The following is an 11,933-nucleotide window of genomic DNA, read 5'->3' as shown; positions in this document are numbered from 1 at the left end:
AGGCCTAAGCCATAAATTAACTGTTCAGCAATACCTTATTACCAATGGCGTTCATTAGTTCAAATTCAGTGCTCATTTGATTAAACCACAGTCTTTTTTATTGCTTTGTCTAGTATCATTTCTTAAACGTTGTGGCTATCGAACGAGACAGGCCATGAGGGGATTCTGATGAATCAGCGTTTCATAAAAGAAACCATTATCACCTTCACTCCTGTGTCATCGTGTAAAATTCTCTCCCCTCTTATCTCCTTCTTCCTCTACTCCCCCCCCCCCTCTCTCTCTCTCTTTTCTTCTCTCAGCCCCCTTCTCTCTCTCTCTCTCTCTCTCTGTCTCTCTCTCTCTCTTCCCTCACCCTGTGAATGTCTTTCCTGAGGTTCTCCAGGTCTGGAAGTCTTCCAGCACATCTGTGTTGTTTCTCCCTCATTAAGTTAGGCAAATAACCTAAAGGTAAGAGCACTGGGACCTGAGCCGCAGCGACGCTGCCGGATAGTGGCCTTCTTTGTTTGCCTTGATTTGATTAGAGATCAAATTTCTGCACCAACCAGTAAACACGCCGGAGGGCAAAACTTTGTACAAAAATACAAACAAACCCCCCAAAAATACTCTGTTGTCATGGCGAGTCATGGAGACGGGATTTGATGGCATTGTTTTGCGCAACGCGTGGGACATCATCAACCGACAAGTTGGCAGGGAAAAAGAACAATATGCGGTTCTCTCGCTCTTTTCTTCTGTCCGGCTCTTGCGTTCCACAGGATGATTGCTCGTTTTTCCCAAATTGTTGAGAAGGGATCGCATGGACGATCTCGTCCTCATTTCTGTTTGTTACATTGTACAATGCTTACAATGTGGATGACATTTACCCTAATTGTGGCCACGGAACTCTGTTCCATGTGAGGCAGCAGCATTCCATCCCTGTGTTGAAATGACAGCATACCGTTTGTTTCCTGCAAAATGCAGTGGCATTCGTAGAACGGCAGATACAGTACGGGCAGCCCATACACAACCAATTATCTCCCTACCCAAGGCCATTCCCTTCCTCAATCCCAAAATATCCAGCAATATTTGGCAGGCAGTGATCTAAGTATGGAGTTTAATAAATCATTTTAATGGAGTGTGTTGACAGTAAGGATTTTTCTTTTCTTTTTTTTTGGTAGGTCTCTCAAGCAGCTTTTAGATGTGTCCAAAACCAAATACCCAGGCTAATCATATTTAATCCAGGGATCTCCCCATCACACGTTGCTCTGCCTTTGGAGCAACGAATGGGGTTTGATGACAGATCGTTATCAAGTTTAAGTTACTCAGGTGTGTTTGTTCTGCTCTTTAAAAGCACCTGAGGGCTGTGTACACACCCATTGAACATGCACATGCAGATACAAACACACAGCGCGCACGCACATGCAGGCACGCACAGATATACATAATAAACACATGTATACACAAACGGTAGAAACACACCAAGGCACATTACAAAACACATTTATTAACAAATGGTAGACCCACACACGCACACACAGTATATAAACACATGCATAACACACAGAAACACACAGTGCCCACGTCTCACCTTCCTCAGCTAGTGGGAACACCTATAAACGGGATACCCTGTCAGAGCCTTTGTCTGAAGGCAATTACATCAATGATTTGATACTTCCAGCCTCAGCCTTTCCCCACACTCAAGCCATAGCTAAATGACATCCCACACCACTGGTATCGAATTTTGCTATTATTATTTTTAATAACGAGGATACTCTTCATTCATTCACAGCCCTACGCCTGTCCTAAATCCCAAGAGTTTCAAAGGTCTTGTCAACGGTTGGATTCCAGAGTCTGTGTCCCGTTTAAGGGGGTCGCATGCTACCGTTTACGGTGATCACCCTCTCACCGTGGTGGTTTGAAAACTACAACATGACGTCACTGAGCCCCGGTGATAAGCGAGTCACCGCTCACCCCAACACATCTCTCTGTTTTTACTAACCGAAATCACCGTACTATGAGCGCCTAGTATCATAATCACCTTCTAGGTGAAAACATTTCCACCTTAAAGGTGAAAGGGTGATCACCTAAAATGGTAGCATGCAGCCGCCTTTACAGGTCAAAGGTCCCAGTCTCGAGGTGCTGCAAGCCACTGCCTGCCCAGGCCACCGCCCTACTCGACCTGGAAAATCAAAACGACGACTGACAAACCGTGTGACAGAACCTGTTTTGGCTTGCTTGCTTGTACGCACTCCCCCATTGATTTTGCCGTTGCTGGCAACTAATGTTACATAAGAGCTTTTAATCCGATTAGCCGTTTTGAGTATTGCACAGGATGCCAATAAAGTTGTAAACGGTTTAAAGAACAGATTGTGGGCCTCTTGAAATCCAGGGGGGCCCCACGCCGCAAAAACAACAGCAGATTCTAATTTAGAATAAAGCTCTTTTGTAGATACCTCTTCCATCTGCTAACGCATACAAGATGTTATCCAGACCATTGCCCATCTTAAAACATATCAACCTCTTTTCTTAGTGGCTTTAATGTGAACTGCACCGTTCACATGGGTGCACACTACTAGTCTGATTTATACCAGGTTGCACGCCAGTGTACCGCGCCAAAAACAGCAGATATACAAGTTCACAACATGTCGCTTCTCGGCATGTTGTGTATAAATCAACTTAAGAGCACTTGGACCTGAGCCACAGCGACTCTGCCCGGATAGTGGCCTTCATTGTTTGCCATTATTTGATTAGAGATCATATTTCTGCACCAACCAGTAGATCACCATCGTATGACGAAGCATAAATCAGGCTTAATCACTGTATACTTTGTTTACTGGGGGCCCCTCATGCAGGTCTCTATACTTGGTCCACAACTTTTTCCCTCTACACTAAATCACTCACCAAAAATAGACGATCTACAGTACCAGCTCACAATGTGTTGTGCTGCGCTGTGTTGTAAGCTTGTAGATCTGCTATTTTTTGTTGAATGTTCACCCCAGAATAGGAACGTTTGGGTTCAAGTGGTTAATGTTCTGGAGGCGTCCGTTTTGAATTTCCCCAGTGACCTCCCATGTCCTTGCCATGGAAGATAAACACAAGCAGTTTGCCCTGGCCCATGCCATTATTTAGACATGTTGGTTTTCACAGTGTTTCATGGTCTTTTTGTGTATGGTATTACCCCGGAGAGTGTTTAGTTTCAGCATTTGTAATGTGGTCGGCGCTCACACGAGAGCCATGTCGGACAGAACGTCTGGCTGATGTTTTTCGAGCATCCAAAAGCTCAACCAGCTGCAATAGTTTGCAAATATAGAACAAACGAAGAAATTGTCTGCATGGGTCTGTTTGTGTCCGTGCAAAACGTGTGTGTGTGTGTGTGTGTGTGTGTGTGTGTGTGTGTGTGTGTGTGTGTATGAGAGTGTGTGTGTGTGTGTGTGTGTGTGTGTGTGTGTGTGTGTGTGTGTGTGTGTGTGTGTGTGTGTGTGTGTGTGTGTGTGTGTGTGTGTGTGTGTGTGTGTGTGTGTGTGTGTGTGTGTGTGTGTGTGTGTGTGTGTGTGTGTGTGGCGTGTACACGTGCGTGCGCGTGTGCGTCTATAGTTCTGGGAACAGCTCGTGTTTCTGTTGCTTTTCTTTCTCTCTGGATTTCTTTTTTCTTATTTGTTTTCTTTTCCACATTTTCACAAATATCTTTGTGTTTGTGTGTTTGTGTTGGGAGCGACCTGGGAATGGCCGAGGTCTGGACGTGGAGGCAGACGGACAACTAAGACAGACAGACAGCCGTGCCAACATTTGACTGAGGGAGAGGAAGGCATAGGCCAAACAAAAAAAAGAAAAACACGAGAGTGGACAAGAAAAGGAAAAGAAGGAGAGGTGGAGAGAGAGAGAGAGGTGGAGAGAGAGAGAGAGAGAGAGAACGGGGCCCCTGACCTGACCGCACTGACACACTCGGGTCTCTCTCTCTTGCCAGCTGTGCATTGTGGTTGAGTCGTAGAGGACACACTCGCACACACATATACTTATCTACGCATGCTGGCGATGAGGACATACTTGGACTGTGTGTGTGTGTGTGTGTGTGTGTGTGTGTGTGTGTGTGTGTGTGTGTGTGTGTGTGTGTGTGTGTGTGTGTGTGTGTGTGTGTGTGTGTGTGTGTGTGTGTGTGTGTGTGTACGTGAGCGACAGCCTTTCCATGCGCGCTAAAAAGAGTGCAGAATGGGAGAAAGACATCCAAGGAGTCCGTTTGTTTTCTTTCCAATGAGCACATTTCTATACCTGTCCTTGAACCTGTGTGTGTGTGTGTGTGTGTGTGTGCGTGTGTGTGTGTGTGTGTGTGTGTGTGTGTGTGTGTGTGTGTGTGTGTGTGTGTGTGTGTGTGTGTGTGTGTGTGTGTGTGTGTGTGTGTGTGTGTGTGTGTGTGTGTGTGTGTGTGTGTGTGTGCGCGCGTATGCGCGTTTGTGTGCGCGTATGCGTGTGTGTCTTTAAGTCTTTACATTTCTGTGTTTGTGCGAGTATGTATATAATGCGTGTATATTTACATGTCTGATGGAGCACGCTGGCACTCACTTCCATCTGTTTTTCTTGCTAAGCTGTTTGAGTGGGCAGGATATCGGCGTGCACCATGTCCCCGTGTGCCGCTCCATCATCCACCACTCCACATGTGCGACATGTACGTCTGCCAACCATTAGCAAGGTTCAGCCCAAATGGAGTAATTAGGAATAAGTGCTCAAAGGTGCGACAGTCAGAAACCCCCCCCCCCTTATCCTCGGCTAATCCCCCCCCCCCCCCCTCCCCCTCAACCTCCAACAAACCCTTCCCACAATCCCTTGTGGCATTCCGGGGGCCTCTGCTCCCCGCTCCGCCGCCAGCGCCTGACTGTTACCCAAAAGCGCACGTCTCCTCAAATAGAAGCAGCGCTGCTAACGGGCGGTGTGGGCACCCTGTGTTTTCAGAGCAGACCCAGCTAACTGCTGACTGGCCCTCTCGTTCTCTCCCAGCGGTTATTTTTACATGCGCGTGGAGTTCCGTTGGGCTGGCAGAGAGAGAGAGAGAGAGAGAGGGCAAGAGAGAGAGAGAGATGGAGAGAAAGCAGAATGGTCAAAAAGTCAAGGAGGGGAAAGATCCCTCTTAACGCAGCACTTTGTCAAGTGTGCGTCATTGTATGCATTCGCGTGGCATACTGTATGTATGTGTGTGTATGTGTGTGTGTGTGTGTGTGTGTGTGTGTGTGTGCTAGTGTGTGTGTATGTGTGTGTGTGTGTGTGTGTGTGTGTGTGTGTGTGTGTGTGTGCGTGTTGACTTTGTATCCCAAATGCGGGTGGGCCCTGTACGGCGCACATTCATGAGCGGTGCATGTGTTTGGACCAGTGCATCCGTCCGTTTGTTTGTTTGTATGCTTGTTTGTGTGTGTTTGTCTCTCCATTTCTAGGAAACAGGCTTTTTCCTTGGCTCAGGAGGCAGCCCACAATCTGTGTAACCTACCCCGCCCCCTCCCAACACCACCACTACTACCACCACCTCCTCCTCCACCCATTCCTTCACCCTCCAGGAGAGATGCTGGGAATTGATACTCCACAATCTGGGGGGAGTGAGCATGCCAACGAGCGTCCGTGAGTGGAGGTTTGGTTTATACACGTGCACGCCACCTTGACGAACAGGCACACCCGCGCACACACATACACACACACACACACACACACACACACACACACACACACACACACACACACACACACACACACACACACACACACACACACACACACACACACACACACACACATCACCCACAGCCTGAATACACATGTTCACATTGGTGTGGCCGTGGGGACTTCCCACACGGGGACCATGACATCTTAATTCAATGGGAGTGAATGCAAGGCCGTACACAGTGGGTTAGAAGGGGAACAACTGGAATGGAAAAAACTCCACTCCTCCAACTGAGGTCAGCGTTGGAGACAAAACCCTCATTGAGCTTGTAGCGCAAAACCTGAAAAATGTGCCTTAATCGCTGTCCTCGCTCTGCCCTCCAGGAATACGTGCTCTCGTCCGAGTCAGACAAAGGGCGTTGAGTGAAACCCACACAAACACATTTGCATATGCTCGCGCTTAAAAGAGGGCGAACCCGGTGCACCGAAACGGGATTCACATAATCACATGCAAAATCTAATTAAGACAGCAGGTTGCGCATTACTCATAATCAGTTAAACATACAAATAAATTAGCCTTACGCTGCATATTCTCTATAGATAAATAAACACACACGCGCAGTAAACATGGGTGCATACACAAGTACACTCGTGCGCACCAAACCGCATGCACACAAAAGCACGCACACACACAAAGGCACTGGGCCACCATAAATTACAGTCATCCCCATCTGGGAGCATTAAGAAGCTGTTAATGAATAGGGTGCTGGAGCAAGAAGCCACAAGTGGAGCGAGGGATATGGGAGGGGAGGGGGGAGCAGGGAGGGGAGGGAAGAGAGGGGGGGGGGGGGGGGGTGCGGGTAGCATCTGGGCTGCAGATATGTGTGTAGTCATGTAAAAGAGGTTGCGGTAACAGTGCACGTCTTGGGGGAGGAGAGGAATCAAAAGTTGTGCAGCTAAAGCCAGTGCTCTCTGTGACCCATTGGGTAGAGAGGTATGTATGCGTCTGCTTTGTGATGAGATCTAAAGTGTTGGGTCAAAAGTGAGTGTTCGCACACTCAGCTCGGGCCGTTTAACACTGTATAACCGAGATCAAACGGCAGGGAGATTATCTGCTGCCCCTCCGCCCTCATACTAACAATAAAAAAAAGAACATGGCTCACATTAGACGGATTGTCAAACGAGAGAGAGAGAGAGAGAGAGAGAGAGAGAGAGAGAGAGATTAAAAGCCACACACAAGAAAGGTTAACCTCAGCTTCAGACTAATGACTTTACCTTATCTGAAGGAGGTGTTGGAGGAGGCGTGGTGAACAGAAGGGGCAGTTATCTTAAGTGACCTTTTAATACCCTCTGCGGCCTCACAAAGGCAGGCTCGGCAGGGGCGTTCAGAGCGGACACATGGGGGCTTCACAACACGGAGGAGCAGAAGTGTGCCTGTGCACAGAGGACAAAGGATGGCCACCTGTATGCTAATAGTGCGGCGGGGCTCTTGGAGAAGGCAGAGAGAGGGACTGAGAGTGGCGCTACTCTTGGAAGAAAAAGACCTGGGGCCGTAAAAAACAATAACAACAGAAAAACTGGAGCTTTTGGGGGCCATAAATTGATTTTTTCCCCCCCTCCTTTTTAAAGAAAGTATGAAGGGGAAAGAAACAAGAAAGGCAAAGTGTGCCCCTTAAAACAGAATGGGCGCTATAAAATTGATTTTCTCCTCTTTTAAGGTGGAAAAGGAGAGAGACAATGGGGGCCAACTTGGCTGAGTGATGATGACAGGCGAAGGGCAGTAAAATTTCATTTCCGATCCCTCAGTTAAGTAATGAGAAAGAGGGAAATGTGTGCCACTACCAATAGGAGGAAGTGGGTTGGGGGGGGTGGGCACATGGGTGACTTTAAAGTAATGAGACCGGAGAAAAAGGCAGTGGAGTGTGCCGCTTAAGGGGGATTTATACTTAGCTGTGTGACGGTGTTACGCACCGAAAATAGCAGATCTACAAACTCACAAAGCTCACAACCCAATGCGTTGTGAGCTATTTTCAGTGCGGGACATAGTGCAGAAGTATATCAAGCCCTTTATGGGATCGTGTGCCCCTTGTCAATAAGTACAGGGAGGGAGAGAGCGAAGGGAAACTGTGTGTGTGTGTGTGTGTGTGTGTGTGTGTGTGTGTGTGTGTGTGTGTGTGTGTGTGTGTGTGTGTGTGTGTGTGTGTGTGTGTGTGTGTGTGTGTGTGTGTGTGTGTGTGTGTGTGTGTGTGTGTGTGTGTGTGTGTGTGTGTGAGAAGGGAAACTGTGTGTGTGTGTGTGTGTGTGTGTGTGTGTGTGTGTGTGTGTGTGTGTGTGTGTGTGTGTGTGTGTGTGTGTGTGTGTGTGTGTGTGTGTGTGTGTGTGTGTGTGTGTGTGTGTGTGTGTGTGTGTGTGTGTGTGTGTGTGTGTGTGTACGTGCGTGTGTGTGGTGGGGGGGCTATAAAATTCATTCCCTCACTCACTCATTGGTTATTTTCTTAAGAAAGGCAGAGGTCTGGCCGGGGGAGTGTGCCGCGACAGAGGGTGGGCCGTTCATATGGAAAGAAGGGGGTTGGGGTTCGGAGGTCATAAAATTCTTTCTCCCTATTCTCTTCAATAATGAGGCAGAGGCAGAAAGGTGGCATGTGCCACTGTGAATGGAGGGAGGAGTAATTGCAATTAAGCACATCTTTTAGGAGGGCACACTTCCAACACATGCACACACACACGCAGCCTCTTAAGGACAGAGCGGAGGTCTTCCTTTAGTCGTATGTTAGACCACACATGCATACTGTTAGGCTCGCTCACAAACACATGGAACATACTGTAAACACATTCTCGCCACACGCATGTGAGCACCGTTCATGTCGTTAGTGTTTACTATCATCTCTACTGTAGATGTTCCTGCAGACAGTATGTCTCACACCATCTGAGTTCAGCTGAGAAGACCCCCGAGCCATCTATTTACCACTGTTCTATCTCTCTCAGTGTGAATATCCAGATGACTGCACACTGCACAATTTTCACACCATCAACTGCGATTTTGCAGCTGAAAATCCAAGAAACTATCCTCAGTTATGTAATCCTTTATATCAGTGCATGTTCAGCACTATAAGAAGAAACTTCAGTGTTGAGTGCGTTGCGTCAGTATTACTTCATGTCCATCAGTGGGTGTCAACAGCAAACGCCCCGCGTCTGTATGTGAATGTAAAATATGCTCTCTTGTTAGCATGGGTGTCAGCCGCTGTCACTGTCAATATGACCAGCTCAGTCAAGATTGGCACTATATATTCTGGGCCTTCCCAACTGCCAACATCTTTCCCTCTGCTCATCGTAGGCCCCCTGGGGACTGTCATCGTCAGGGAGGTCTGGACATGTTTGGACAGATCGCTGCACTTCCGGGGCCAGAAGAGAGGGGTCCACGTTTGCATTTCAGCATTTCACCAGCGGGAGGGAGGTAATGAGCAAACGCAGTCACTGTTCCAGCATCCTTGGGTTTGACAGTGTGAGTACAGCCTGTCCTGTCGCATATCTAGTTATAGAGTACTATCTGGGAGTAGGTGCAGCATCCAGGCGATGCAGCCGCCCTCCCAAAAATAAGACTCAAATGGCTTACCAAACTTCAGGTATCTAGACTTGAGGTATCCATTCTCCATCCAAGTAACTTAAAAGTCCCCCTCAGCCCGCAAATCTTGTTTTGTCTTTGGTTAATGTGTTTTTGAATGTTACCTGTGAAATGTTGGTAGTTTCTTGAGCTCTGCATATCTCCAAAGCATTAACCACTTAACCCCTATACTGTATACTTCATTGACCAGAGTCCCCCGGGAACCACTAAATTTTTCCTTGTAGCTTGTAGAGGCACTGAATTGTTTTACTTATCAATTATACGTACATTCCCAGAAAAGGAAAGCTAGGTTTTGTGTGGTTTTAGTAAATGATTTTACAACTGGTTTCAGACGTAGCACTCACTGAATCCAGGTTTGACACAGGGCATGCAACTCAGACTCGGATGCTGAATGCCATTCAGAGCCTCACTAAAGACATGCATCGGTGGTCAGTTGAAGTGGTGAAGGGATGTCGAGTGGTATAACCCACTCGACATCCCACCATATGGGATAACCCTGGGTCGGCGGAGCCTTTGGTGGTCCGCAGACCATTCACTGGTGGTCTGTGATGTCAGACCGCACAGAAATTAGTTTTGTTTTAATTGATATATAATATTCACGGCTGTTATGTGGAGAAGAGCCTCCCTGAGTCAGATCTCATGTTGCTGTCTCTCAGACTCAGTACTGTTTTGGGTAGCCAATTTAACAAAACAAAAGATGGCACATAACAACCCATTGAAACCCATTGTGCACTACTTGTCAACCCCCCCCCCCCCCCCCCCCCCCCCCCCCCCCCCCCCTCCCCAGACTGACCAGCGTCTCAACGAGGTGCTTAACATGCACGGCCACAGCAAACTTGTTACAGAATTCTATGAAAACACTTGTGCCTTTCCTATCAGAGATTACCAACCAAACACATTTCCCGTCTGTGTGTGTCTCTCATGATAGAAGACTGGTAAAACGACTGTCGCCCTCCTGTGAAAATATTTACTACATAAAACTGGTACTTGGTGCAAAAAAAGTTTGGGGTCCTCTGCCTTGGATTATTTTATTGGCGTTCTGGAGGAACAAATGTTCTGTATACATATTGATAGATTACAATACTAAATGAGGGCAAAAATAGAGCCAAAAAAGAGGTGTATAAAACTAATTTATGGGGGGAGGGATAAATACTTCACATGTACATTTATTGAACAGAGATTATTTTTAAACCACACTAAAACATACCACTGTTAATACATATGTCAAAACATTTTCACCAAAGTCAAAATGTTACCGAACTTCCCTGAATAATTAAGTTAATGTTACCTAACCATATGCATTCTATGACTTTTAATATTTTTATTATTACATTGTTGCTTTTGCTTTCTCTGTACCTAGAATTGCTGCTGCTGTTGTGTTACCCAATTTCACCTCTGGGATTAAGGCCATTTTATCTTACCCTAAACGTCATTACACAGTTAATAAGTCATGGATGTTTGAATTTCGTCCATGAATCAATCTTTTCTCCAAGGTCTATTTCTAATCAATCCATTTTCATAATCAATGTGTGCTTTAAATGCGAAAATCAAACCAACCACAGTATGCTTTGGAAAATGGTTGGCAGTAATGTCAAATACCCGTATATCGCCGTGAGTCACAGTCAATTGGATAAACATCAATAACACCAGTATGGTCCTATAAGTCTTTGGCTAGATTTCCTCCTCTTGATTGATTGTAATGTTGATGTGCTTGGTGAGGCTTATTCCAATGTGACACTTAATGAATATAAATAATTGCTCACAAATAGTGAGCATCAGTTACCTAAAGTATTACTGTGAAATGCACACATCTCTGCAGAGAAAATGCTGTATCTTGGAACTTCTCTTTTTGGTGATGATTTGGCTTCATATTTTCCTTTGTGGTGTTTTGGCTGGCCTTGTGAGTTTGTCAACACATTGTGGCATCTCTCTGTTACACTCCCGCATGTGTGTGTGCGTAATGCATGCTGGGTTGTTTACAATGCGATATAATTTGGGTTTTCCCTTTCATTCCTGAACTTGTATGTGTTGTAATGATGTAATTTTGTCTCAGTGTCGTGGTGTAATTTGCACATAGATAGGAGAGGCCCCTATAGGCTCACCAGGCTGTTGTTTTGTTGTGTCAAGGAATAGCAGGGAAGAGTAAACAACACTCCTGGGTGGTCCCCTTTTTCTCTGGACTCCAACATCCAGAGAAAACCTCCTCTCTTTTCAGCACAACCTGAGTTCCTGCTTCCCTCTCCCTCCCTCTCTCTCTCTGCGTGTCTCTTTATGATTGTCGTTTGTGTTTAGGGTTGTTGCAGTTGGTGGAAGTGCCCTTATACATATTGAAGGAGCTATTGAGGAGTCCACCAGCGTGTTCATTCCTTCCACTCTTCTGTCTCTGTTTACGATTGTGTGTTTATCTCTCGTTCGCTCACAGACTCACAAACTCTTTATTTCTCTGTCTGCCTTTCTCCCTCTCTCACTCAGTCCACTCTTTCGGTATGTAGTCTAATCTACACCATAATTCTCTCTCTCTCTCTCTCTCTCTCTCTCTCTCTCTCTCTCTCTCTCTTTCTCTCTCTTTCATTTGCCATCCCTTCCTTGCACCTCTTTTCCTCCACATTCACTCGATGTGTACTTCAGATTTGCATACTATCTCTATGAATGCTATTTCGTACATACAAGCTCCTTTAAGCCTTCTCTCATATCA

At 46.4% G+C, this 11,933-nt stretch overlaps 1 protein-coding gene across 2 annotated transcripts in view; it reads left to right on the top strand.

The window, feature by feature from the left end:
• Positions 1-5,290: 5,290 nt before the first annotated feature.
• Positions 5,291-11,933, top strand: part of efna1a (ephrin-A1a) — a 32,932-nt gene continuing 26,289 nt past the window's right edge. The window contains exon 1 of one of the 2 annotated variants that reach the window (XM_084081285.1): positions 5,291-5,577. In XM_084081285.1, the coding sequence (XP_083937411.1) occupies positions 5,321-5,577 (257 nt within the window). In that variant the 5' untranslated portion in view covers positions 5,291-5,320. The remainder of the gene's footprint in view (positions 5,578-11,933) is intronic. The other variant, XM_084081286.1, reaches the window with a different exon arrangement.

This window comes from Gymnoscopelus microlampas, assembly GCF_963454915.1.
Source record: "Gymnoscopelus microlampas genome assembly, chromosome: 15".
NCBI classification, from domain to species: Eukaryota; Metazoa; Chordata; class Actinopteri; order Myctophiformes; family Myctophidae; genus Gymnoscopelus; species Gymnoscopelus microlampas.
The sequence above is the reverse complement of the archived record's forward strand: the minus strand, read 5'-3'. Positions and strand labels throughout refer to the sequence as shown.